At 37.9% G+C, this 22,492-nt stretch overlaps 2 protein-coding genes across 2 annotated transcripts in view; one reads left to right on the top strand and one right to left on the bottom strand.

Annotated features, from left to right (window-relative positions):
* Positions 1 to 2,777: 2,777 nt before the first annotated feature.
* On the top strand, positions 2,778 to 14,907 carry pstpip2 (proline-serine-threonine phosphatase interacting protein 2). The gene is made up of 14 exons (XM_028601391.1): positions 2,778 to 2,895; positions 4,101 to 4,201; positions 7,210 to 7,284; positions 8,314 to 8,348; positions 8,469 to 8,575; positions 8,663 to 8,725; positions 9,338 to 9,436; positions 10,138 to 10,183; positions 10,393 to 10,472; positions 10,570 to 10,668; positions 11,787 to 11,883; positions 12,053 to 12,137; positions 12,261 to 12,289; positions 13,814 to 14,907. Exons 1-14 carry the CDS (start codon positions 2,863 to 2,865, stop codon positions 13,867 to 13,869), a joined length of 1,005 nt encoding a protein of 334 aa, XP_028457192.1. The 5' UTR covers positions 2,778 to 2,862; the 3' UTR covers positions 13,870 to 14,907.
* A 162-nt stretch (positions 14,908 to 15,069) lies between these two features.
* The window catches only part of dhx29 (DEAH (Asp-Glu-Ala-His) box polypeptide 29), an 11,785-nt gene continuing 4,362 nt past the window's right edge, over positions 15,070 to 22,492 (bottom strand). The window contains exons 12-28 of the mRNA XM_028601389.1: positions 22,168 to 22,434; positions 21,889 to 22,032; positions 20,993 to 21,169; positions 20,543 to 20,683; positions 20,317 to 20,461; positions 20,105 to 20,225; positions 19,892 to 19,976; positions 19,542 to 19,630; positions 19,047 to 19,175; positions 18,843 to 18,918; positions 17,441 to 17,665; positions 17,148 to 17,284; positions 16,560 to 16,650; positions 16,173 to 16,472; positions 15,970 to 16,101; positions 15,701 to 15,797; positions 15,070 to 15,419 (exon numbers count right to left, since the gene is read on the bottom strand). Of these exons, the coding sequence (XP_028457190.1) occupies positions 15,373 to 15,419; positions 15,701 to 15,797; positions 15,970 to 16,101; positions 16,173 to 16,472; positions 16,560 to 16,650; positions 17,148 to 17,284; positions 17,441 to 17,665; positions 18,843 to 18,918; positions 19,047 to 19,175; positions 19,542 to 19,630; positions 19,892 to 19,976; positions 20,105 to 20,225; positions 20,317 to 20,461; positions 20,543 to 20,683; positions 20,993 to 21,169; positions 21,889 to 22,032; positions 22,168 to 22,434 (2,403 nt within the window). The 3' untranslated portion in view covers positions 15,070 to 15,372. The remainder of the gene's footprint in view (positions 15,420 to 15,700; positions 15,798 to 15,969; positions 16,102 to 16,172; positions 16,473 to 16,559; positions 16,651 to 17,147; positions 17,285 to 17,440; positions 17,666 to 18,842; positions 18,919 to 19,046; positions 19,176 to 19,541; positions 19,631 to 19,891; positions 19,977 to 20,104; positions 20,226 to 20,316; positions 20,462 to 20,542; positions 20,684 to 20,992; positions 21,170 to 21,888; positions 22,033 to 22,167; positions 22,435 to 22,492) is intronic.

Raw genomic sequence — 22,492 nt, 5'->3', positions numbered from 1 at the left:
GGCATTTCATTCAACCCGCACAGCCTCTAATTAAGTTACACACACCTGGGTAGTGACCTGAATACAGCATGAGCTACCTGAAAGGGTTGTAATGTCTAATACGTATATATATATATATATATATATACAGTACAGGCCAAAAGTTTGGACACACCTTCTCATTCAATGCGTTTCCTTTTAATTTTCATGACTATTTACATTGTAAAATCTCACTGAAGGCATCAAAACTATGAATGAACACATATGGAATTATGTACTTAACAAAAAAGTGTGAAATAACTGAAAACATGTCTTATATTTTAGATTCTTCAAAGTAGCCACCCTTTGCTTTTTTATTAATAAGGGAAAAAAGTCCACTAATTAACCCTGACAAAGCACACCTGTGAAGTGAAAACCATTTAAGGTGACTACCTCATGAAGCTCATTGAGAGAACACCAAGGGTTTGCAGAGTTATCAACAAAAGCAAAGGGTGGCTACTTTGAGGAATCTAAAATATAAGACATGTTTTCAGTTATTTCACACTTTTTTGTTAAGTGCATAATTCCATATGTGTTCATTCATAGTTTTGATGCCTTCAGTGAGAAAATACAATGTAAATAGTCATGAAAATAAAGAAACACATTGAATGAGAAGGTGTGTCCAAACTTTTGGCCTGTACTGTGTATATATATATATATATATATATATATATATATATATATATATATATATATATATATATATATATATATATTGCAAATTACTCAAACTCCTATGATTCTCAAAATAGGATATGGCATAAAGTCTCAATACTCTGCTCAGCGCAGGCATCATGAACATGTTAAGGCTTGCATCAATCTCTTCCTGTCTGTAGAAACAGGAAAGCACCCAGGGAATTACAGTCAGGTGATCTGAGCACTTGTGGCTGAATAACAATAACATAAGTTACTTACTTCCATGTAAGGAGAAGTAAAGTGTTACAGATTGTGACAGAGAGATGAGGAGTATTACAGAAAGTTGTGAAAGGAACAAGAACGTAAACAGAAGAAATGTGAAGGAAATAAAGTGATATTCAGATCACTTCACTTAAGTAAATGTACTAATACTCCATTACAAGGAAAAATACAAAAGTATCAAAAGTAAACAGAAATATGGCCACTGTAACTGATATATACATTTACAATATTATATTGGTAATACTGATGCATACATGCATTTTACTGTTGCTGGTCAGGGTGGAGCTGGTTTTAACTACTTTTAGCTACTTTATAAACACTTTGGTGTTTTGGTCTAGTGTTACCCAACATAGTGGTCTTATAATTTTACCTGTTTGGGTCTCATACAGTTATTTAATTAGAAACATCTCAGAAGTTTATAGGTGAAATGTCTCTTTGGTGGAACTGCCAACAACTCATAGACATCTGAAATGCAGAAATGGGCACAAAATAGACATTACTTTTTTGTGAGGGGTCACAAACCAAAAAAGTGCATGTGCTTAATACATTTACAGTATATATAAATGTATGTAAAAATATCTTGAAAAGTGACCAATAACTATGAGCTGTCAGATACATGTAGTGGAGTAAAAAGTAAATGTTTTCCAATATAATAAAGTAGTGGAGTAGAAATATAAAGCGGCATAAAATGGAACTACTCAAGTACAATTAAAATTACACTTAAGCCCATAGTTCATCTACAGTGCATAATGATAACATGGAAGGCGCAGGCCTCACCGCTGATAAAAGCGTTGTAAAACGTCTTGTCCTCCCAGGTTTTCTTTTATTGTCACACCCTGAAGGTACTAGGAAAAGAGAGAAAGAAAGAGGGTGTTTTCTAAATAAAAGTACTATGAACATGCTTATCAGAGTTACTGTACCTACATAATGTCCATGTGAGTCATATTCAGTGTGTAAACAAACTCTGTTGTTGTAAGGGAAATATCTTGTGTAAGACATTATCTCATGCCTCCTCCACTCTGTGACAGAAACAAAAACATAAATGAGCCACTATATATAGGCAATATATGTTATACCAATAATTACATTTACACATAAAGTCTAAAAAAGAAAAATATCTTTTGGTTGAGTCACATTTTCAATGCAGGGCTTGTAATGGAGTATCTCTATAGTACGGTATTGGTACTTTTACTTAAGTAAATCATCTGAATACTTCTTTCACCCTGGCCCTGAGCATATTCCATTCTATTCTATTTTGTGTACATACCTCCATTAATCACCAGATGGTAGCACACTCAAACTCAATGTGAGAACTCTAAAATAGTTTAATTAAAAATACATTCTTGTCGAATTAATTGCTTAAAATATAAATTCCTAAATAACATTTGAAATAGTAATAATAATAATAATAATAATATGTAATTAAAATATTTCCTTGAATAAAAAATAGTGTCAATCACAGGAATAGTTAGTGTAATATTCAGTTTAAATCTTTCCAGAACATGCTTTACAGGGTGTATTCTATGCATTTTGAATTACACCTCTTTCAAGTTATTAATACATTATTTGTCTGATATTATCCAGGCCTTTTTCTGTTGAAGTCCCTAAAAAGGATAGATATAAGGTGCAAGCTGACTTTAGGAGCGATAGAACCATGTATATAAATAGATAGATAGAAAAAATCTGATTCTAATTCTAAAAATCCTAATGGTTCTGGTTCTGTCTGTCAGAAGGGACGTGACTTCGGCTCTCTTTATCTGTGGACAGAACGTTTAGCTTATATTTATCATCACTGCGCATGCGTCAAATGCGCCTTGCCCACACTAACTGTCACTGTTGCTTTACAACCGAACAGTTTACCAATAGTTCAGACGCTTTAAGTCAGCAGAACCGTCGACACGCTGCTCTCCTGTTCATTTAACAGTTATGAAAAATCTCCATTTCAAGGATTTCTTCTGGGTGAGTTTCTTGTGCTGAGTTGAGTTTATTTATTCATTATTATTATTAATAATATAGCTAAACAATTTTGGTCGAAAAAAAAAGTGCCTTGTAAATGCAATAATAAAGAGGATGTGTTTAGCTGAGTAAGTAACTTGTAGCTAATTTCTCTGTGTTTCGCTGTAGTTTGTCTTTCTATTGAAGTCGAGTTGTGATGGAAATTAGAAATACTTTTTGACCTCATTAAAGGTTCCGGTTCCCAGCTGGTGATTTATAAATTCAGTGGTAGAAGAAGTATTTAGTTACTTTACTTAAGTAAAAGTACTAAGTTAATAGTAAGTTATACTAAGTTAAGTAAAATACATTAGTAACCTTACTGCCTTACTAAAGTATACTTAGAATATCAATAATATAAGTATGCCTCCTTAATGCAGAAACATTATGATTGGTGCTTTAATGTGTAAATTGCATTATATTGTATTGTAGTTGGTTGAGGTGGACCACATTTTAATCCACTTTATATACTGTTGGGTAGTTCAGATAGTAATGCATCATATTTAATAAACTGATCATATGTTTTGGATGTAAAATATCTGCAAAGTATCTAGTAACTATATCTGTCAGATTAATGTAGTGAAATAAAAAGTACAATATTCCCCATGAAATGTGTGGAGTAGAAGTATAAAGTAGTAATGGAAGAGTTGAGGTATAAGTAGCTCAAATAAGTACAGTACTATTAAGTAAGTATAAGTTGTTAGTTACATTCCACCACTTGCTTTATTAAAAAGTAAATGTACTTAATAGACTCTTGTATAGTTGAATAAGTAATACAGTTACATGGCTTCATATCTTTTATAAAGATAGAAAGTCAATAACCCGCTGATTTTGACATCTCTAAGGTGGGGATAATTATAGGCTGTTACCCTCAGCTTACCTAAATCATGGAGAAGTACAATTCAAAACATCAATTTACATTTCTGTGTTGAGGACCTTAATGTTTGAGTGTTTATTTATCTGCATATAGCATCTGCATGTAGCGTTGTCTTGGGAACTTCATTGTGAGAATTCAGACAGAGTTTAGTGGTAGTAGAGCTAGTGGTGTGACAGCAACTAGATCCCTAAGGTCTAAACTAGACATATATTCTAAACAAATAACCTCAACTGTACTACAATTTCTAAAACCAAAGAAGATGAACAGAATGAAATATTGTCCATGTTATTGACAGAACTCTGACCTGACCTGCACTGGTGGCTACGATGCTATCATCCAATATCTCAATGATGGCAAGAGGACATGCAAGGAGGTGGAGGACTTCATGAAGGCCAGGTAATGTCTATTTCAGAATCAGCTTTATTGGCCAAGTATGTTGTACACATACAAGGAATTTGACTCTGGTTTTAAGTTGTTCTGTATGTATAAACATACAAATGCACGCACGCATGCACGCACGCACCCACACACACACACACACACACACACACACACACACACACACACTGAACAATTTACAGGGAGAAAGCAATATACATACAACTAAAACAAGGGCAACAAACTGAACAAAGATAGTTAAATATAAACATAGAACTATTATGTACAAGTAGGTGGAAAATATGTGTGTATATATAAGTATAAAAAGCAACAATGACCAACAACATGCAAGTGTTCTTGATATTGTAAACAAATACAAATAGTGCAAAGGAATACATATTGTAAACTACTAGATTACTTTGAATACTTGAAGTAGGTGGTTATGTATGTACAGTAATGATACAAAATATGAGTTTGTATGTTAATTCTTCTCTAGCCCAATTCTGCAAGATTGCACTCTAGCTCTAAATTACTGGCCAGCTATACTAGTTGTTATCATGTAATTAAATGGAAGCAAGATGGATAGGCACAGTATAAGTTAAGGCTTCAGAGATGAACAGTGTTAACAAAACCATAGGCCCTGTTGGTTTAGTCAGAATCAAAACTTTTGTACAACAGTGAATAAAAACGTTTTATAAAACCAGATGAGGAGATGGGTGTGAAAATGAAAGAGGAAGAACAAATACTGTAGACTTTGCAATGAGTTCAATATGGGAAGTTCTAAGGTTTATCAGTGAGAGGTGTGGATTAAATGATCAAGTCTAAGACAAAATAATATTTCAAGTGTAGAAGGTGGACCTAGAGCAATCAAAGACCACAATGAAATAGGATTAAATGTCTCTTTGTGAGGCTGAAGTTGCTTAAGAGTGCTCACTCAGATACACCAGAAATCATTAAGTAGACTCTAATAGCAATAAGATAACACATGAGTGAAGGAGCAACATGAATTTCACTGACAGATAAAGGAGAGCAAGACCTTGAGTTTCTCATTACAGAACATTTGTGAAAATTACAAGTTTGTAATAGCATGGTGTATATGGTTGGTCTGTAATATTGTGTTAAGTTTGACACTTTTTTCAGTGGTGCAGTCTTCTGCCAATTCAAGGAAACAGTATTAGGCCTAGTATTAGTGACAAATAATTAGCTTGCAATAACCTACAATCGGTCAATGTTGTATAAAAAGCTACTTTATATCAAACCTGCAATGACAGTATTAAATGCCAGAAAGACTTTCCCCAAATGCACATTTTTACACACTTTAGAAATGGACAGCCCGGGTGCCTGGTTAGCTCACCTGGTAGAGCAGGCACCCGTATATAGAGGATTACTCCCCGACGCAGAGGCCGCGGGTTTGACTCCGACCTGCGGCCCTTTACTGCACGTTTTTCCCCCTCTCTCTCCCCTTTCAAGTCTAAGCTGTCCTATCCAAAAAAAAAGGCCCAAAACATAATCTAAAAAAAATAGAGTAATATTTTGATTGAAGAGTTTTCCTACTTTCAAATTAAATCTGCAGGCATACCAGCATTTATTCCTGCACACTACTGCATTGTAGTAGACCAGTAGAAATAATTATTCATAAAGCAAGAACAGAAAAGGTGTTTCTAACCTACAGAACTGTAGCTCTCCACCTTTAATAAGTAACTAAGTAAGTAAGTAAAGTTTATTTCTTAAGCACATTTAAAAACAGCTCACGCTGACCAAAGTGCTGTACATAGTGCATTAGCCACAGGGTGATAAAATAAAAATAAAAATAAAACACAGGTACAAATCAGTGATTTAGGCTAAAAAGTACATCGAAAGACAAACACTTAATTACAAACATATCAGGATAAGACAATTAAGATGCCGGGAAGGCCAATGTAAAAAGATGAGTTTTGAGCCTGGCTTTGAATATCACAATTGAAGGGGCACTTCTGATGTCAGGTGGCAGTCGGTTCCACAGCTGAGGGCCAGCAACAGAAAAGGCTCTGTCACCTTTTTGCTTAAGCCGGGACCGTGGGACATGGAGGAGGCCTTGGCTGTAACAAATAATGTATTATGAAGCATCATCTGGATAGATTTTATAATGGAGTCATACAAAGTTTGACATTTGTATTTTCATTTCCTCCTTTGTGTGATAATTAATTTGGCTTCTATCTCTTGGCAGCCAGTGGCATAAACTTAATTTGCTTAGATTACAGTACAAGTATGATGAAACATGCAGCTAAGGATAAAACAAAACAGGATATTACATAATAGCATAACTGAATGTTTTCTTGTGTAAGAATGAAAAGCACTTTTTAAACCACAATATACAAGAGTTTCCAAAATACTGTAACACACACTCACAAAAAAGGAACAGTATGGACACATGCTTAAAACGTTATCTGGTATGATGTAAGTCAATTATAGAAATGAATTGAGGTATATGTATGGGAAAGTATTAATGAGATGGAGTCTATTTGTTCAGATATGCATGCATACATTTGCACCAAATGCAGACACTTGCAGTTATGCAAAAAGCCCTTGTGTAATCTGTAAATCACACCTCATTATTTGATTTTCTGGGGAGTTCTTGATTATCCAAAGTCAATAAAATGATAAGGAATGCATACCATTAGAACTGAAATTAGTCCCAACTGTATTTGCTGGTTTCCTTGTTGCCCTGCCTTTGTATGAATGCTTTTGATTTTAACTTACATTTACCAAGTGTACTTATGTAATGCCATGTAGTTCATGTATTTGAATATAAATGTAGTACTGTCATGAATTCACATCTGACATGAAGTCCATTTCTAAAAATGTCCACAGGCTGATAACCAGTGATAACCAAGTTGTGTTTATATGTAAAAAATAATATTAAAGCATTGACTATTGCTGATGTAATGTGAATTATTTTGCAATATATCAGTTAAAGGCTTGCCCTGTTTGTTCTCTTACTTTCTTCGTACATTTGTCTGTATGCTGGACTCATTATTTTCTTTCAGGGCATCAATTGAAGAGAAGTACGCCAAAGATCTCCTTAGTTTGTCCAAGAAGGTGTGTGGACACAATGAGATGAAGTAAGCAACCTCTGTGTTGAGATGCTGTTGTTATATGTTTGACCAGACCTATTTACAGCGAGCCTCAGGAAATGAAATTAATGAGGGCGTCACTGCAGAACTAACATTAGTGCCTATTATCAGCATGAGATAATTTGGACTCTGTGGCTCACAGTTTAAAACGAGGCAATGATCAAACGAGGATTGCATTATTTTGCTGCAATTTCTTAACAATGTTGTTTTCATCTGTCACATTTTGTGGGTCAGTGTCGACATGATGATCATGTCTAGTTACCAATCTGTCAGCAGTTGTATGTTCAGTGTGACTTTGTTTCTGCTGTTTCTGAAGAGGAAGGAAGATTAATGGGGGAGGTGGGGACAGTGAACATTATTTACTTAATTATTTTATATTTTATTTTATTTTGATTATCCTTCCTATTAATAGTACCCTGTAGGTTTTTTGTAAACAACACAAGTTATGTTTACATTTCTCACCAAAAGGCATTGTGTGAATTCTTGAGTAAAGTTTCCGCAGGTCTTGATAAGTCTGAAAAGCATGGAATTTCCTCTGTATTAAAATGTCTTGGTTATTCTATCATTTTTATTCTGGCCTAGGTTGCATTCATTTAATTAATTAAATCATTAGGAAAGTATTGTAAAAAAAGTCTTTATCATCCCTACTGTTTTTTCCTCATTCTTTCTTACTTTGGCAGTATGACTATCAAACACGGATTTAATTTAAATCGGTGAACCCTACAGAAACCCTGCTTGAGGTCTAACAAACATGTTTCCTTCCTCGTAAAATACTTTGTAAAGCAGATTTTTAAAACTAACTGTCAGTCATAAAACCGACAGCGGTGTGATTGATACAAACAAAACAGGGACCCACTCATAAAAACATTGCTTCATAGTTCTACTAGTGGTCAAAAACTCCACAGCTTTAATTTCCTCTTTGTGTGCTGTGTAGTAGATATTAAAGGGGTCTCATAGATGCAATGAAGTTGTGTAGTAATGCACATTTTGTAATGGTCTTTTCTTTTGCTTTTTAAGCTCATTAAAACGATCCCTGGACATGTTCAAATTACGTAAGTTCTTAAAATTTTTTAGTCTGAATAACACCGCCTTTCACCCGCCATTATTCACTGTTTGTTGCTGTTTATGTGTTCTGCATAGCTCAGAATATAAACCATGTTTTACCCTTGCAGAGACTGAACATGTGAGTCTATCACACTTACAAATGGCGCAGAGCATGAGGGAGGAGGCCAAGAAACTGGAAGAATTCAAAGAAAAACAAAAAGAAGCGAGGAAAAAGGTTGGCGGTTTTATCAGCACTGTGATGCAACGAGGTGACCGCGCTATCTTTGCAAGTTGTTGACTAGATACAACCTTGTCATTTCAGATTGAACAACAGATGGATGCTCTTCACAAACAGAAGTCCTTACAGTACAAGAAGACAATGGATGTAAGTAAAAAATTCAAAGTTAATTATTTACAGGCTCAACATGAAATACATTACTTCAAGGGCACTTTCAGCCTTTCCCCAAGAACATTTCTGTTTATTTTCCTTGTAATGTGTTATTGATAAGCTAAGATGATTAGCATATGCACTGCCAGTAACATGCAGGATACACAGCCTGACCAAGCCAGACATACCAAGCCAATGCCACAATACTTGTCTTAAAGTGACAGTACAAGGCTATTTTAGTCCTTTCCTGTTTCATGTAAGAGGAGTTTCAGTTGTGATGTGACTACAGTGAAAATGCCTCTTATCCCTTCTCTGTTCTTCCTCTTTGTTGAGGGAAGTTGTGTGTCTGGGAATTGAATCACAGAGTGCCATTTAATAACATTAGAATAATTGCCAAAAGAAGAAGTACTTGTCATGCAGTATTCAAATGAAAATAAAAATGTATCGTAGGCACCAAAACAACTGGATGCCAGTAGCCCGAGGTAGGGAAAAAACTTGAATCTATAGACATACTTAGTGCAGCTCTGTTAGTGCTGCTGTTTTTCTTTACTTTCTTAAACTTTCTACATCACCTGTGGTGTTAAACAGTTTACAAACTGCTGTCCCCAGTCAAAGAAGACATATGAGCAGAAGTGCCGAGATAAAGAAGAAGCAGATCAGAACGTGAACCGAAATGCCAACACCAACAACACCAAGCACATAGAGAAGGTGACGTTACAGGGCAGCTTTTCACTGAAGGAAGATTAATTTGTTATTACAAAGGATAAAATATAAACTTTGAACATTTATTTTCTACATTTTTGAATTAACATGAGGATTGTGTTTTGAGCCTATTTCGGTCTGTGTTCATGTAAGAAAAGCGAAAATGTGAAACATTTCCAGCTTCTCAGGTTTGAGTATTAGCTACTCTTCTTCGTTGTCTATTATTGTAAATTGGATTTATTTTAAAACAAGCTATTTGAAGACATCAATTTGGGCTCTGAAAACTTGCAAAGGGCATTTTAAAGACTAAATAATCTAAATATTATCAATAATAATATGTTGGCCCAATTAAAAAAACATAGCAGCATTGGAAAGCTTATTTAAACATTGGAAGTTCTGTTAAAACACTTCCAGAAAATATTAATAATTTTGTTTAAAAAAATGATAATGAGTCCTATTTTGCAGATTTAGGTTTGACTATAGCTTCTGTAAAAACAATAGTCTTTGAACAATTACTGTTTTTATCTCTGTGCCTTAGGCTTCTTCCATCTACTGTTTATCAGGTTACCTATGTATGAGAGGCACCAATTGAATGTTCATATGACCTTAGGCACAGTCACTTCTGTATTTGTTACTTGCTATGTGTTAGCCTTAGACCCACTGTTAAAGACTCAGTACTCATGTGTTCTTTATTCATCACCTTTCAGCTCTATTCTAAGGCACAGCAAGCAAAACAGAATTCAGAAGACGCAGGTACATTTACAAAAAAAACAACTGCTAAGGACATATTTGCCACATCATAGAGTTGGATGGACTGGACTGCATTTACGTAGCACTTCTATCCAAACTGCTTGTCTGACACACAAAACCAGCCTGAGTTTAATATGGCTTAACTGCTAATGCTATGAAACACATGCAAGATTGTAGTGGTTTAAATACTAATGTATGTGTTTGATTGGCAGACAGGTTATACCATCAGAATGTGATCACAGTGGGAAAGGTTAGAGATGAATGGCTGAAGGAACATGTCAAAGCCTGTGAGGTGAGACTTTTTTGGTAAGATTCCAAAACACACTAACTGTAACTGTAACTACATCATGTAAATGAGTAAAACGCTTCTATTATGTTTTCCTTCACAGATGTTTGAGAAACAGACAATGGAGAGAATTAACTTTCTGAGAAACACAGTCTGGACTCACCTCAACCAGCTTTCCCAGCAGTGTGTGACCAGTGATGAGGTGAGGCCCACAGTTGCAGTCACTCTAAAGCTGCTGTAATCAATATTAAACTGCAGTGGAGTATTAAAAATATCTAGGGGTTATTTTTAAAGCTTTAGTGCGTAACTTTTTTATATTAATGAACGTCCGTTACATTCAAGCCATATAAGTTGTTACAAAGCTAATTAAGACTATCAGCTCCACACAACTCTTTCTGTATTTCTCAGTATGGCTATGTTTAGAAAATAGTGTCGTCCGGCGACTTTTGCACACAGAAATCGAGTGAAGATAATTACGTCTTCTAAAGAGTCCATCATGTTTTTTTAATCCTCCGTGTCCTCCTTGGCTACTAGCAACTGTGTGGAGGAGGGGTGGGGGTGGTGGGCGTGGTGGGCGATCACGGAAGGCTTGTATCATGTGGATGTGCCGACGGTTTTGTTGTAAGTACTTAGAATTCCTCATGGGGGAGACAGAAACTACGCACTATAGCTTTAGTCATTGGACAGACACAGTTGGCGACTAGCTGGTGAGCATAGTGTAGCATTTAGCAGCTAAAGAGACAGATATTTCCCTCAGGAGGTGGTGGAGACCAAAAACAGAACGAAAAGAGAGTGAATATCGAACTTACATCATCATTTGGACAAAAACAAGACACCAAATGACAATGCTAATAATAATGATGCTCTGTATCTGCTGAATGTGTACAGTAAATAAGCAACAGTTTGATACATGTTTAACATTTCCACTTTATAAGGTGATACTATGTTAGTGTTGTGTTTACAGCTTACAGACAAGCAAAAAGGAGAGTAAATGTTGGACTTACATACATCAGGTGGACATAGGTGGAAAAGCTTTAAATTAATGATAATGTTGCTAAGTAACTGCTAGATCTATAAACAGGTAACACTAAAACATTTATTTAGGTGATGATATGTCAGAGTTGTGTTTAATGCAAGTTTAAAATCATCTGCACAAAAATGTAATAACCTTACTTTTATTTTTTATTTTTCTTTCTTGGCCAAACCTCCAATCATATATATTAATTGCTTAATTGGACTCTGACATTGGTGTGTGTGTGTGTGTGTGTGTGTGTGTGTGTGTGTGTGTGTGTGTGTGTGTGTGTGTGTGTGCATGCAAAGCTGTATGAGGAAGTGAGGAAGTCACTGGAACAGTGTGATGTCCAGGAAGATATTGAACACTTTGTAAACCTCAGGCAGACCGGTGAAAAACCACCAGGTATGAAATAAAACAGAACTACAATACTGTGTCATTAAAAATTAGCCAGTGTTGGAACGCTGAAGGCACACATACAGAGGAAAGTAGTTATCAAACAACACTGAATCATGCACTGTTTTACCAGTTGCCAGTATTTGTTTGAATAGTGTCATTATGCCTCTCTTATCAGCTCCAGTTATGTATGAGAACTTCTACAATGTCCAAAGGTCTCCAACTGTAGCTCCACCTTCTCGACTGCCTCCACCAATCACCAGGTAAACAAGAGAAGGCTGCCACCTGTCTGTTTATCCATCTATCCGTCCATTTAGTATTTCAACCACTTCTTCAACTACATTTGCAGAACACTAACTGACTAAACTTGTTTTGTGAATTTTCAGGAGGGGTCCATTACCTGATCCAAACGACAGTAAGGGTGTAATAGTAATAGTAATGTTTTTTTTTAATTTAAATTCAGTGCCAGTACATTTACTCAAGTACTGCACTACAATTACAGTACTGTACAATTTTGAGGTACTCGTACTTTACTTGAGTATTTATATGTTATGCTACTTTATACTTCTACTGCACTATATCTCAGAGACACTTATTGTACTTTTTACTCCACTTCGTTTATTTTATAGCTATTAGGGCCATTAGGTGAAATAGAAAAATACGGTGCCGGGGGAGGGGGGAAATATTCCGAGAAAAAACGTGGATATTCTCTGAGATTAAAGTGGTAAAGCTGGACTTTGAAGAGACATTGCTGTGAATTGGGCCTATTCAGAAGAAACCAACATACTGATTTGGATGAGGTGATTCTATGCACAAGGAACTAAATGTATGACTTTATAACCTCAGAGAATATTCAAGGGTTTTTTCTCGTAATTTTACACCTCGAGAATTGGAATTTCTGAGTTTTCCCCAGAATATGTGCCCCTTCCCCTGGCACTGTATATTTTTTTAACCTACCATGGCCCTAATATGCTGTCATAGATAACTTTAGTTACTTTGCAGATTCAGATCAACTAATAGATTCTGATATATTATTATAGATTAAACTTCCCATCAGTATATGAAGTAGTTAAAATTAGCTCCACCGTTACTAGCTGCAACTTTAAAGTGATGAACACATGAATGCATCAATAAGTATAATTTAATAATATACATTATTCTGAAACAGGCCATTCTGCATAATGAGTACTTTTACTTTTGGTTCTGTAAGTATATTTTGATGCTAATACTTTGTCCTTTTACTTCAGTACATTTTTTAAATGCAGGACTTTTTACTAGTATTTCTACACTGTGGTATTACTACTTTTACTTAAAGCTACATTGTGTAAGAATTTCTCCCATCTAGCGGTGAAATTGTATATGACAACCAACTAAATATTACTTTTTGCTCACGTTGCTCAAGTCACATTTACGTTGTCTCTCTAAGTTGGAGGCTGCGCAGTAAAGCTAGCAATCACCGGAAAAGTGCTTCTAATAGCCTTAATTGGTCTCCGTCCAGAGCAACGGGATCTGTTGGTCCATTCTTATATACTGTCTATGGCAGAATATGATGAATAAATGAATGATTCTGAATGGCAGATTCTACGCTTACGAGAATACTTTGATTAGTTGGTGGAAGTAATTACACATGAATGAGTACATATTTGTGATTTTTTGCAGTAAAAATATCTGAAAACCTATTTTCCACCAAGTACAGTGTATGGCATGCTACTTAGTGAACCTGAATACTTGGCTTTCATGGGAACACTCACCAACCTTTGTTACATTTTACTGTGTATTGATAATTGTATTATTTACAACTTCAATATTCTGGCAATGTGTGTGAAACAAAAAGTATTTTCAGTCAAACTTGTGGCTTTATTATCAACTGAATGGCTTTTGCATGCTTCTGCTTTTCATACCTAACTACCTTGTTGTTTGATCTTTGCTTTGATTGCAGATGATACACTTTACTCGACAGTGCAGGACACAGGGTACAGTGTTATCAAATACTAACACACAGATCTGCTGGAGAAGTTATTGTACATCATGTACAGCTCTGGAGCTTTGGAGTGGACATGAAGTGTACATAAGTCTCTTCATTTCCTGTAACAATTTACCAGATTGAAATGAGTGGATGTAACTGTGCACATACATACTTTTAGGTAAGGATGTGTGGTATTGTGAATATACCACAGTGTACCACAGAACAGGAAACAACATTATTTTATTCTTAGGTTGTTGTATTTTTTTCCTTTTTTTTTTTAAAATGAAAACAGGCTACAATTAAGTCTTTTGCTCGGTATTTGGTGAAAAACACATTCTGTAAAATTACATGGTAAATAAGAAGGTAATTACTGTATAAACTTAAGAAGTCCTTAGTACTGTCCAGATATAGAGCCTATTTATTGTGTTTATATTGTGCAAGGCTCTATCTTCAACATAATTGCATTTTAATTTATCTTTAGTTTTGTATTTATTTTTGTTGATCTATACTTTTCTCAAACTTTTAATAGATATAAAAAAAAAAAAGACTTGTCATCTGCTTACTTGTTTCCACTTCCTCTAAGATGTGAGAGTAGCATGTCAGCTGACAGGAGATGATATGATTTGAAGGTTTTGCACACTCATTTATCTACAGTGTACAGTATATGGATTACTAACTAGAGACCCTGTTTTCTTATTTCTTTCCATGAAAGTCACGTTATTTTTCATTCAACCTGCATCCTAACATTTTGAGTCTTGCTAAGTTTATGTGCTGAACAATCATTTTCTACTGTAAGAAAGTTAGATTCGGTCCTATGCCCTTGATTGACATTCAAGTTATTAAAATGCATATGTATTATGATGACATACAATATGTTCTGAATACTTGAGGATTGTTGGAATTTCTGCACATTGATATTGCTTTATTTATATCAACACATTTGTAAAAAATTGCTACAAACTGTGACTAAGTATGAAACTGCATTTGTAAAGAGGAATTAAATGGCATGTTACTTTGCAGCTGACTGTAAATAAAGTTACTGTTGTTCTCAGCACTTTAAGTATGAACGTTCCTCTATTCACAGTGTATCTTCTTATAGTGCTTACTTACTATAAGTCTTTAACTAGACTATTAGTGGTTGGTGCCTGCATTCACACCTGCTATTTATTATTTATTTAATAGTTAAGGCAGTACTTCATTTTGACTACCAACCATGACACATTGAAAGGTTCAAATAAAAATGTGTACAGCTTTATTTCCACAACATTTGGCAACACCATTTTCTAGTTTTTCCTCTCAAATTTCAGCATGTAGTTTCTTTTCATTTCATATGCTACAGTCCTCCTCAATGTGAGTAAGAGTTCCCTGTAACCATCATTTCATCTTAAGGATGTCTGCAGCCATTGTTCATCCTAAATACCAGAGCAAATAGGAAGCACTTTGTCCCCAGGTCTACTGGACACAGAGGTCTGTTGATAGCGTAAGAAAAGGTACTGATTCAGTGGCAATTTACATCCTTTGGTAGTCCGATGTCACTCTGATTTGATCAGATCCAGGATCATCTGGATGGTCCTCTCACCTACAGTAGACGGAGGAAGATTTTAGCCAAGTCTAATTCTAAATTTCACATATAAAAGCACTGCTTAGCCATGCCTGATAAACTGCAGAGAGCAACTGAAATGCTGTCTAGCTGTTTGTTGTTGTCAGAATGGGAAATAAAATGTAAGCCATTCAGTATGTATACACATTTTTCAGGTTTGCTGTACAGCCATGGGCACAACGAACAAAGGCGTTTCATTTTATTTTGCTTACTCTGCTTAAAAAAAGGCCATTTGTCATATGTGTGATGCTTGAGTTTACCTTCAAGATTCATCCTCGGGTTCTCCAGCTTCTTTTCAAGCAAAGAGTCCATTAGCTTCCTCAGGTGTTTGAAGATCACACCAATCCGTACAGGAGCCTTCAGGAGTGAACGACATGGAATTGAATTAAATAACTCCATTTTGTTTGCCTACAGAGTGCAATGACGCAAGTGCTGCTGCTACAGGAGGGCATAGAATAGGAAAGGGAAAGGGCACAGGAAGTAATGGACAGCTTTGACAACTCCAGAGCAACCCCTGGTGACCTCTGACCTGGAAGTGGATCCATCCGTCCAGTGTGATGAGCCTTTCTCTGTGCTGGATATCAATGTCCCCTCCAAACAACAGCATGGGGAAAGGAGGTACCAGAGTGGTGTCACGCAGGTAGATCTTAGTGTATTTCACCTGTGGATAAACATTTATTAGCACAAATATGATTTAAAGATGACCAGATATTACACACACTTCACCCATACCTTCTCCTGGTACAGCAGCCAGCCGTGTGTCTGCAGGTTGCGGTTAACGGATGAGGGGTGGACCTGAGCCTTGCCTTGGGGCGTCTCCACCGTGCAGACCACTCGCTCCAGCACATCCACAGAGGGGGTGCACAAGACCCGGGCCACGCTGTCGTAGAGCCCCGCCGTCAGCACTGCGTTCAGCACGGAGATCTGCTGCTTGGACAGCGACGCCGTCTGCGGCTTGGAGCGAGAAGAGGAGGCGCGAGACGACCAGAAACCCGCCTGCTCCATCATCTTCATCAGCTCGTGCTTCACACCCTGGATAGAAGATGGAGTCAAACACATGGGATTAGACAGGGGGCGGAAGAGACAGATAGTCTCAATGTGTGCATGTACATGTCTTACCTCTATTGTGATGAGAGCTGTGCGATTGAGGAAGTGCTTTCTGCAGTAGGACATTTCTGTCCTTTGTCCGTCAGCCTGTGAGTTCTTCCACCTAACAGTGTCACAGGTTAACAGAAGAAAAGGTCATCAGAGAGAACTATTGAGCTCATCAAGATTGATAACTTCTAATATCAAAAATATTTGTTTTAATTTAATAAGATTTTGTCCTAGTAGTATTCTTGCTGAGGGCAACACCTTCCTGATAGCAGTTGTTGCAGTGTTTAACAAATTAAGTGTAAGACTTTTTTAGACCTTTTAAATACCACATTGCATAAAATGCAATTTAATACCTTTTTCACGATCATACCAGTCAAATAATGACGGAAAACCAGTAAGGAAAAAAGGCTATGGATATTTGTTATATCCTCAACAACAGTTTGAGTTGTACTCTTGCACTTATCTCAGTTTGCATGGCTTGGATTCTCATTAAAAACATCACATTGACAGTAAATCATTTTTGTGTGTGATCAATCTGACAGGCTTTTAAAAATCCCACATATAAAAAAAAACACAGTCTGTGTTTAAAGTCAAGCCTTTAAAAGTCCATACCCCAGATATGCATTGTATATCGTCAGGTGATCAGAGTTGGCCAACGCCAGGGCGGCTTTGGCCAGGTTGGCTTCCTCCTTCCTGTTCATCGGTGTGGAGAAGGGAGACTTCTCTGAAATGGCTGCCGCGATTGTTGCCTGAAACAAATCTCTTATTAATATATAATGTATAATAATGACACGATATAATAACAGAAGTGGTAACAGAGTAAATATTCCGAGACTGAGATCCTCACACAGTTACAAAGAATCATAGAGTGTTTGTTTTCTGAGTAAGGAGGCAGTGGGACGTACAATGGGCTCCAGGCAGCCGAGAATGGCTCCATAGATGAGCATCTTGCCAATCTTCACATTGACAGGCAGACTCGCCAGGTGGTGTCCCAGAGGGGTGAGGAGATGATTGTCAGGGTGACACGCACCGATCTTCCTCAGCAGGTTGACGGCGTTACTGACCGACTGGGGCTGAGGAGGATCCAGGGCCCGGCTCAGAAAGTCCTCCGGGGAGCCGTACTGACATTTCTACCGAAGGGGAGGAGAGAGGGGAGGGAAGAACACGTTAACAGAAGCTTTGAATATGTTTCTACATGTGCTTTTTTTATGACCATTAAAAATGAAATGTAAGACTTATATCATGACATAACACCCCCACTAAAAAATAGCAATGTCAGAGTCCGGAAACATCACTAAACTTGCACTTCCCCATAGCTGAAGAATAAAATCTGTTTCAAAAGAGACTTGTTGCATGTTGGTTGTAATACAGCAAATTATATTTGGAGTAGCAAAGAAAGAAGAGGAATAGGGGCCTAGTGAACTGAATAGGTTCTATCTGTGAGATAGGAGGTGAACCAGTCCAGGGCACTCCCAGAGATCCCAACCCAGTGCTTAAGTCTGTCAAGCAAAATGGTGTGATCCACAGTATCGAACGCTGCGCTAAGGTCCAACAGTACAAGAACAGAACATTTCCCTACATCAGAAGACATCATTGGATCATTGGCTACTCTAAGAAGAGCGGTTTCTGTAGAGTGTTTCTGACGGAAGCCCGATTGAAATGGGTCTAGTATGTTATGAGTGGTTAAAACAGCAGAGAGTTGATTAGCTACAACCTTTTCTAAAATTTTCGAGATAAAAGGCATCTTGGAGATAGGTGTAAACCGAGCCCTGGGTATCCTGCTCTGCCTTTGAGAAAATGAAAGCTCAGATGAGCTGTTCTGGAATCTTGCTCCTTATGAGGTCATAACAAGCGAGGTTACCTCCCCTTTCTCTTCTTTGCCCACCCAGAGAATTTGGCCCACCCATGAGAGAGAGACATCATGGCTTTCAAATGAGCAAAGTGGCAGTTGGTCAAGGCCACACCCCCACCCTCTACCTTGCCCCCCCTCTCTCTTCCTCAATAGCTACAGACACAGAAATGGCACATCCTAAGGAAAGCTCATTGTGGGACTCTAGTGGCTGTAATTCTGCACCAAGGCTGAATTTCAGGAAAGAGACTTCAGATACAGTATTAGGGGACCACTAAGGCCTATATAAAAGCATCCAAAGAGCACCATGTCATGGGACCTTTAAGGCTTTTTAAGGCCTAAAATTATGATTTTGAAATTTAAGACTTTTTAGGACTTTTAAAGACACCGCCGAAACCCTGTTAGCTTTGTGTGAATTTTTATTTCTGTGTCTGTGTGACGGAGTATGGTTTATGTACCATAATATGAAGGCAGAGCTCCTCCAGTGGGACCCGTAGTATCTCTGGAATGGAATAATTCATGAAGGCGTCAAACCTGAGGTGAAGAGGGTCAAACAAGAGCAGAAAAGATCAGCACATAATTTATATCGAATGGGAAACAATCTGTTTTCCTGCTTTGTTTTCCCATTCCCCTCTCTGCATAATGAATGATGACCTCCATACCTGAATTTTGGGTAGAGTCTAAAGCAGAAGCCGTTTCGGACACGTCCTGCTCTCCCCTGCCTCTGGAGGGCGCTCGCTTTGGAAACAAAAGTCTCCACTAGAGAACTCATCTGGCTGCTCTCATGGTACCTGAATCACACAACAGATTAGTTTCTCTACAACCAAATTCATTTAAGATTTCCCGTTACTGTAATCATAAGTCATGCTGGTGGTATGGTTCTAGGGGCGGGAATGTTGGTCTGCCCACCACTTTGATCCAGACTAAACCATGACATTCGCTTCAGATATCCATTGTTCCCAGATAATTTATTGTAATGGTTTTGGTGATCTTCTGACTTTTCCTGTAGCGCCAACATGAGGTTGACCTTTCAAACATGTCATGTTAGCATTTACTTCCTATGAGAACAGCAATCCATTTCAAATTAATAGAAAATCATATAATAGCATTACTATAACATGCAACTTTAATTTCCGTTATTGTTCATGAGCCCTTACTTATTTTCTTTAGTTTTTCCAGTGTCGATGACAAACACAACGTCGGGAATAGTCACACCTGTCTCGGCAATGTTAGTCGACAAGACAATCTAAAAGAGACACAAAGCAGAGAATAGCAGTAGTGATTTTCAGGACTTTTTCATACATTTGTTCAGCTGCTTAGGCAAATTACCGTAGAGTATCAAAATCCTATTTTCTTTTTAAAACAAGCCCAAAAATCAGTTATAGTGTGAGATGGTTTTAACACAAATATAGCTCTATAAAAAGGACTTTCTTGAATCATATTACATTACCTGTTTTCTGCTACTTTATTTTTACTCAGTGCTTGATTATACCACATTCAGAAGTACCTTTCTAACTCCAGCAGGTGGCACTGTGAAGGCAGCAGCCTGGTCCTTTGATGTGAGAGTTGAGTGGAGAGCAACAATCCTGAACCTGAAAGAGACAGTTATAAGTCACAGTAAAGCCAATAAAAATGTGCAGTTTGTGTGTTTCATCACAGTGTGTTTGGTGCCGGTGCTATTATGAGTGTATACTGGTTTAGATCAGTTTGTGTACGTTACCTGTTTTTGTCCCTGAACCTCTTGTCTGAGGAGAGCAGGTCGTAGACCTGCTGGATGTGAGCCAGACCCGGGAGGAACACGAGAACGGCTCCATCCATCTCCGCAAATTGTGGGGATTTGTCTGGCAGAGCACAAAAATACAGAAATTTAACACGCAAGACCTCAGAATGTACTTTGTGATGCCTAAAAACATTCCTGATGATGGGTTGTACCTAAGTAGTCGATGAGGTCTACCAGTAAGTCCATGTTGATCTTATTAGGGTTCATGTACTGCAGCACCTGCCGAGTCCTGCTGCTGAAGTGGTCAAGATCTGGACCCAGATCCCAGCCGGAAGCGGAGTCCTTCAATATCACCTCCTGGAACAGACAGAAGCAGGTTACACACACACACAGATAACACACCATTACAATTATAATGCTGCAGAGAGCCAACATTACCTGGTGCTGTGATGTTTTGCCGCCTTTCTGTGTGATAGAGATGCTAACTTCCTCCTCATCTTCAAGAATTTTCTGGCTGTACTCCGAGTCCTTTTCCAGGACGTACCCCGTCTGTTCCACTATGTCTTCTAAGTGGTACACCTAGTGACAAAACCGCAGAAGCTTGAAAATACCCCGTTTCCTTTTGCCATGTCCTTGAAATGTCACAGAAATACATCTGTGATGAGACTTAAAGCAAAAACAGACTCAGCTTATGCCTAATAACTTCAGAATCCCCCAACAAAGACCCTCAGAGGTTGCAGCACGGGACTCCTGTCCTGCAGCTGAGACTGTTACTGGCTCTGGTCCCGCCCGCCCCACTACTCTCCCATCCACCCTCCTCTATCTCTGAACACCAAAGGAATAGTTAAATGATGTATACAAGTAAAGACAAACTAAAGCTCCTCTTACCTCCACTGGGAAAGTCCTGCCAGGAATGCTGATCACTGGGCAGCGGTTGAAGTAGTTGGAGAACTTGTCACAGTCCACTGTGGCGCTCATAAGGATCAGCTGCAGGTCAGATCTCCTCATGACAACATCTTTCAGAATGGTTAACAGGAAGTCTGACTGGACACTGCGCTCATGGACCTGAGAAGATGGAGGTAAGGAGGAAGTAGGGTGAGAACAGACTCATCAACTCGCTCTCTTGTTTGTCACATGCACATTGAAGGTCTGTGGATTGTTAGGGATTAGATAAGAGTACAAGACTAATGGTAGTGTGTGTGTGTGTGTGTGTGTGTGTGTGTGTGTGTGTGTGTGTGTGTGTGTGTGTGTGTGTGTGTGTGTGTGTGTGTGTGAGGCAAAAAGAGGTACAAATTGGTACAAAACTGTAACTGCAATAGTAGTTGACAATACGTCATTTAACAAAAAATGCATGCACCTGGGTAGAGCTGCAACTAACACTTATTTTCATTGCCGTTTAATCCATTAAATTATGTTCTCGAATAATTTTTAATAAAAATATATATTTTGGGTCTATATAATGTTAGAAAATGGTGGAAAATGTTGTTTTCCAAAGCCCAAGATGACGTCCTTAAATGTCTGGTTTTGTCCACGACTCAAAAGATATTCAGTTTACTGTCACAGAGAAATGAAGAAACTAGAAATGATTCACATTCAAGAAGCTGGAATCAGATACATTTTGACTTTTTTTTTCATAAAAAAAGGATTCAAATCAATTAATCGATTATCAAAACAGTTAGTGATTCATCTAATCGACTCAGTTTTGCAGCTCTACACCTCTGGGTGGAAAAGAAACGTATAGGATATGGCATCACACAGGTTGTGTGTTCAGGAAATGCTAGTACCTCGTCTACGATGATGTGCGTTAGGGAACTGAGGTGTCTGTCATGTTGTAGTTTCCTGAGCAGAACTCCAGTGGTGCAGTACAGAAGGCGGGTCCACTCCCCGGACTGATTCTCCATCCGGATCTGGTATCCGCACAGCGACGACTAAAACATAATGTCAACATGAAACATTCATTAAAGCAGGTGACTGTGCATCCTATCAGTCTACATTATCGTTTATACAAAAGCTAAGGAAAAGCTTTCATATTAAAGCCTATCGAGCCAAAAATGTATTTTCACCTTCGATCCCGGCCCATCTTCGCAGCCCAGCTCCTCGCTGACTCTGCAGGCCAGGCTCATGGCAGAGATCCTGCGGGGCTGCGTCACCACGATGTTGCAGGGCTTCGCCACTTTGCCTCCCGTTAACAGCTCCTCCAAGAGGAACTGAGGGATCTGAGTACTCTTTCCGCTGCCCGTCTCACCCGCCACCACCACCACAGGGTGGCGCTGCAGAGCCTCCAAGACACGATGCCGGTGTTGGAAGACAGGAAGCTGCTCTCGCTCTGCCTTGAAAGGTTGAATTATTTGGGTTTATGTTTAGACGTATTTAAGATGAAAAAGTATT

This window comes from Perca flavescens, chromosome 16, assembly GCF_004354835.1.
Source record: "Perca flavescens isolate YP-PL-M2 chromosome 16, PFLA_1.0, whole genome shotgun sequence".
Taxonomy (NCBI): Eukaryota; Metazoa; Chordata; class Actinopteri; order Perciformes; family Percidae; genus Perca; species Perca flavescens.
This window is presented reverse-complemented; position numbering and strand designations above follow the sequence as displayed.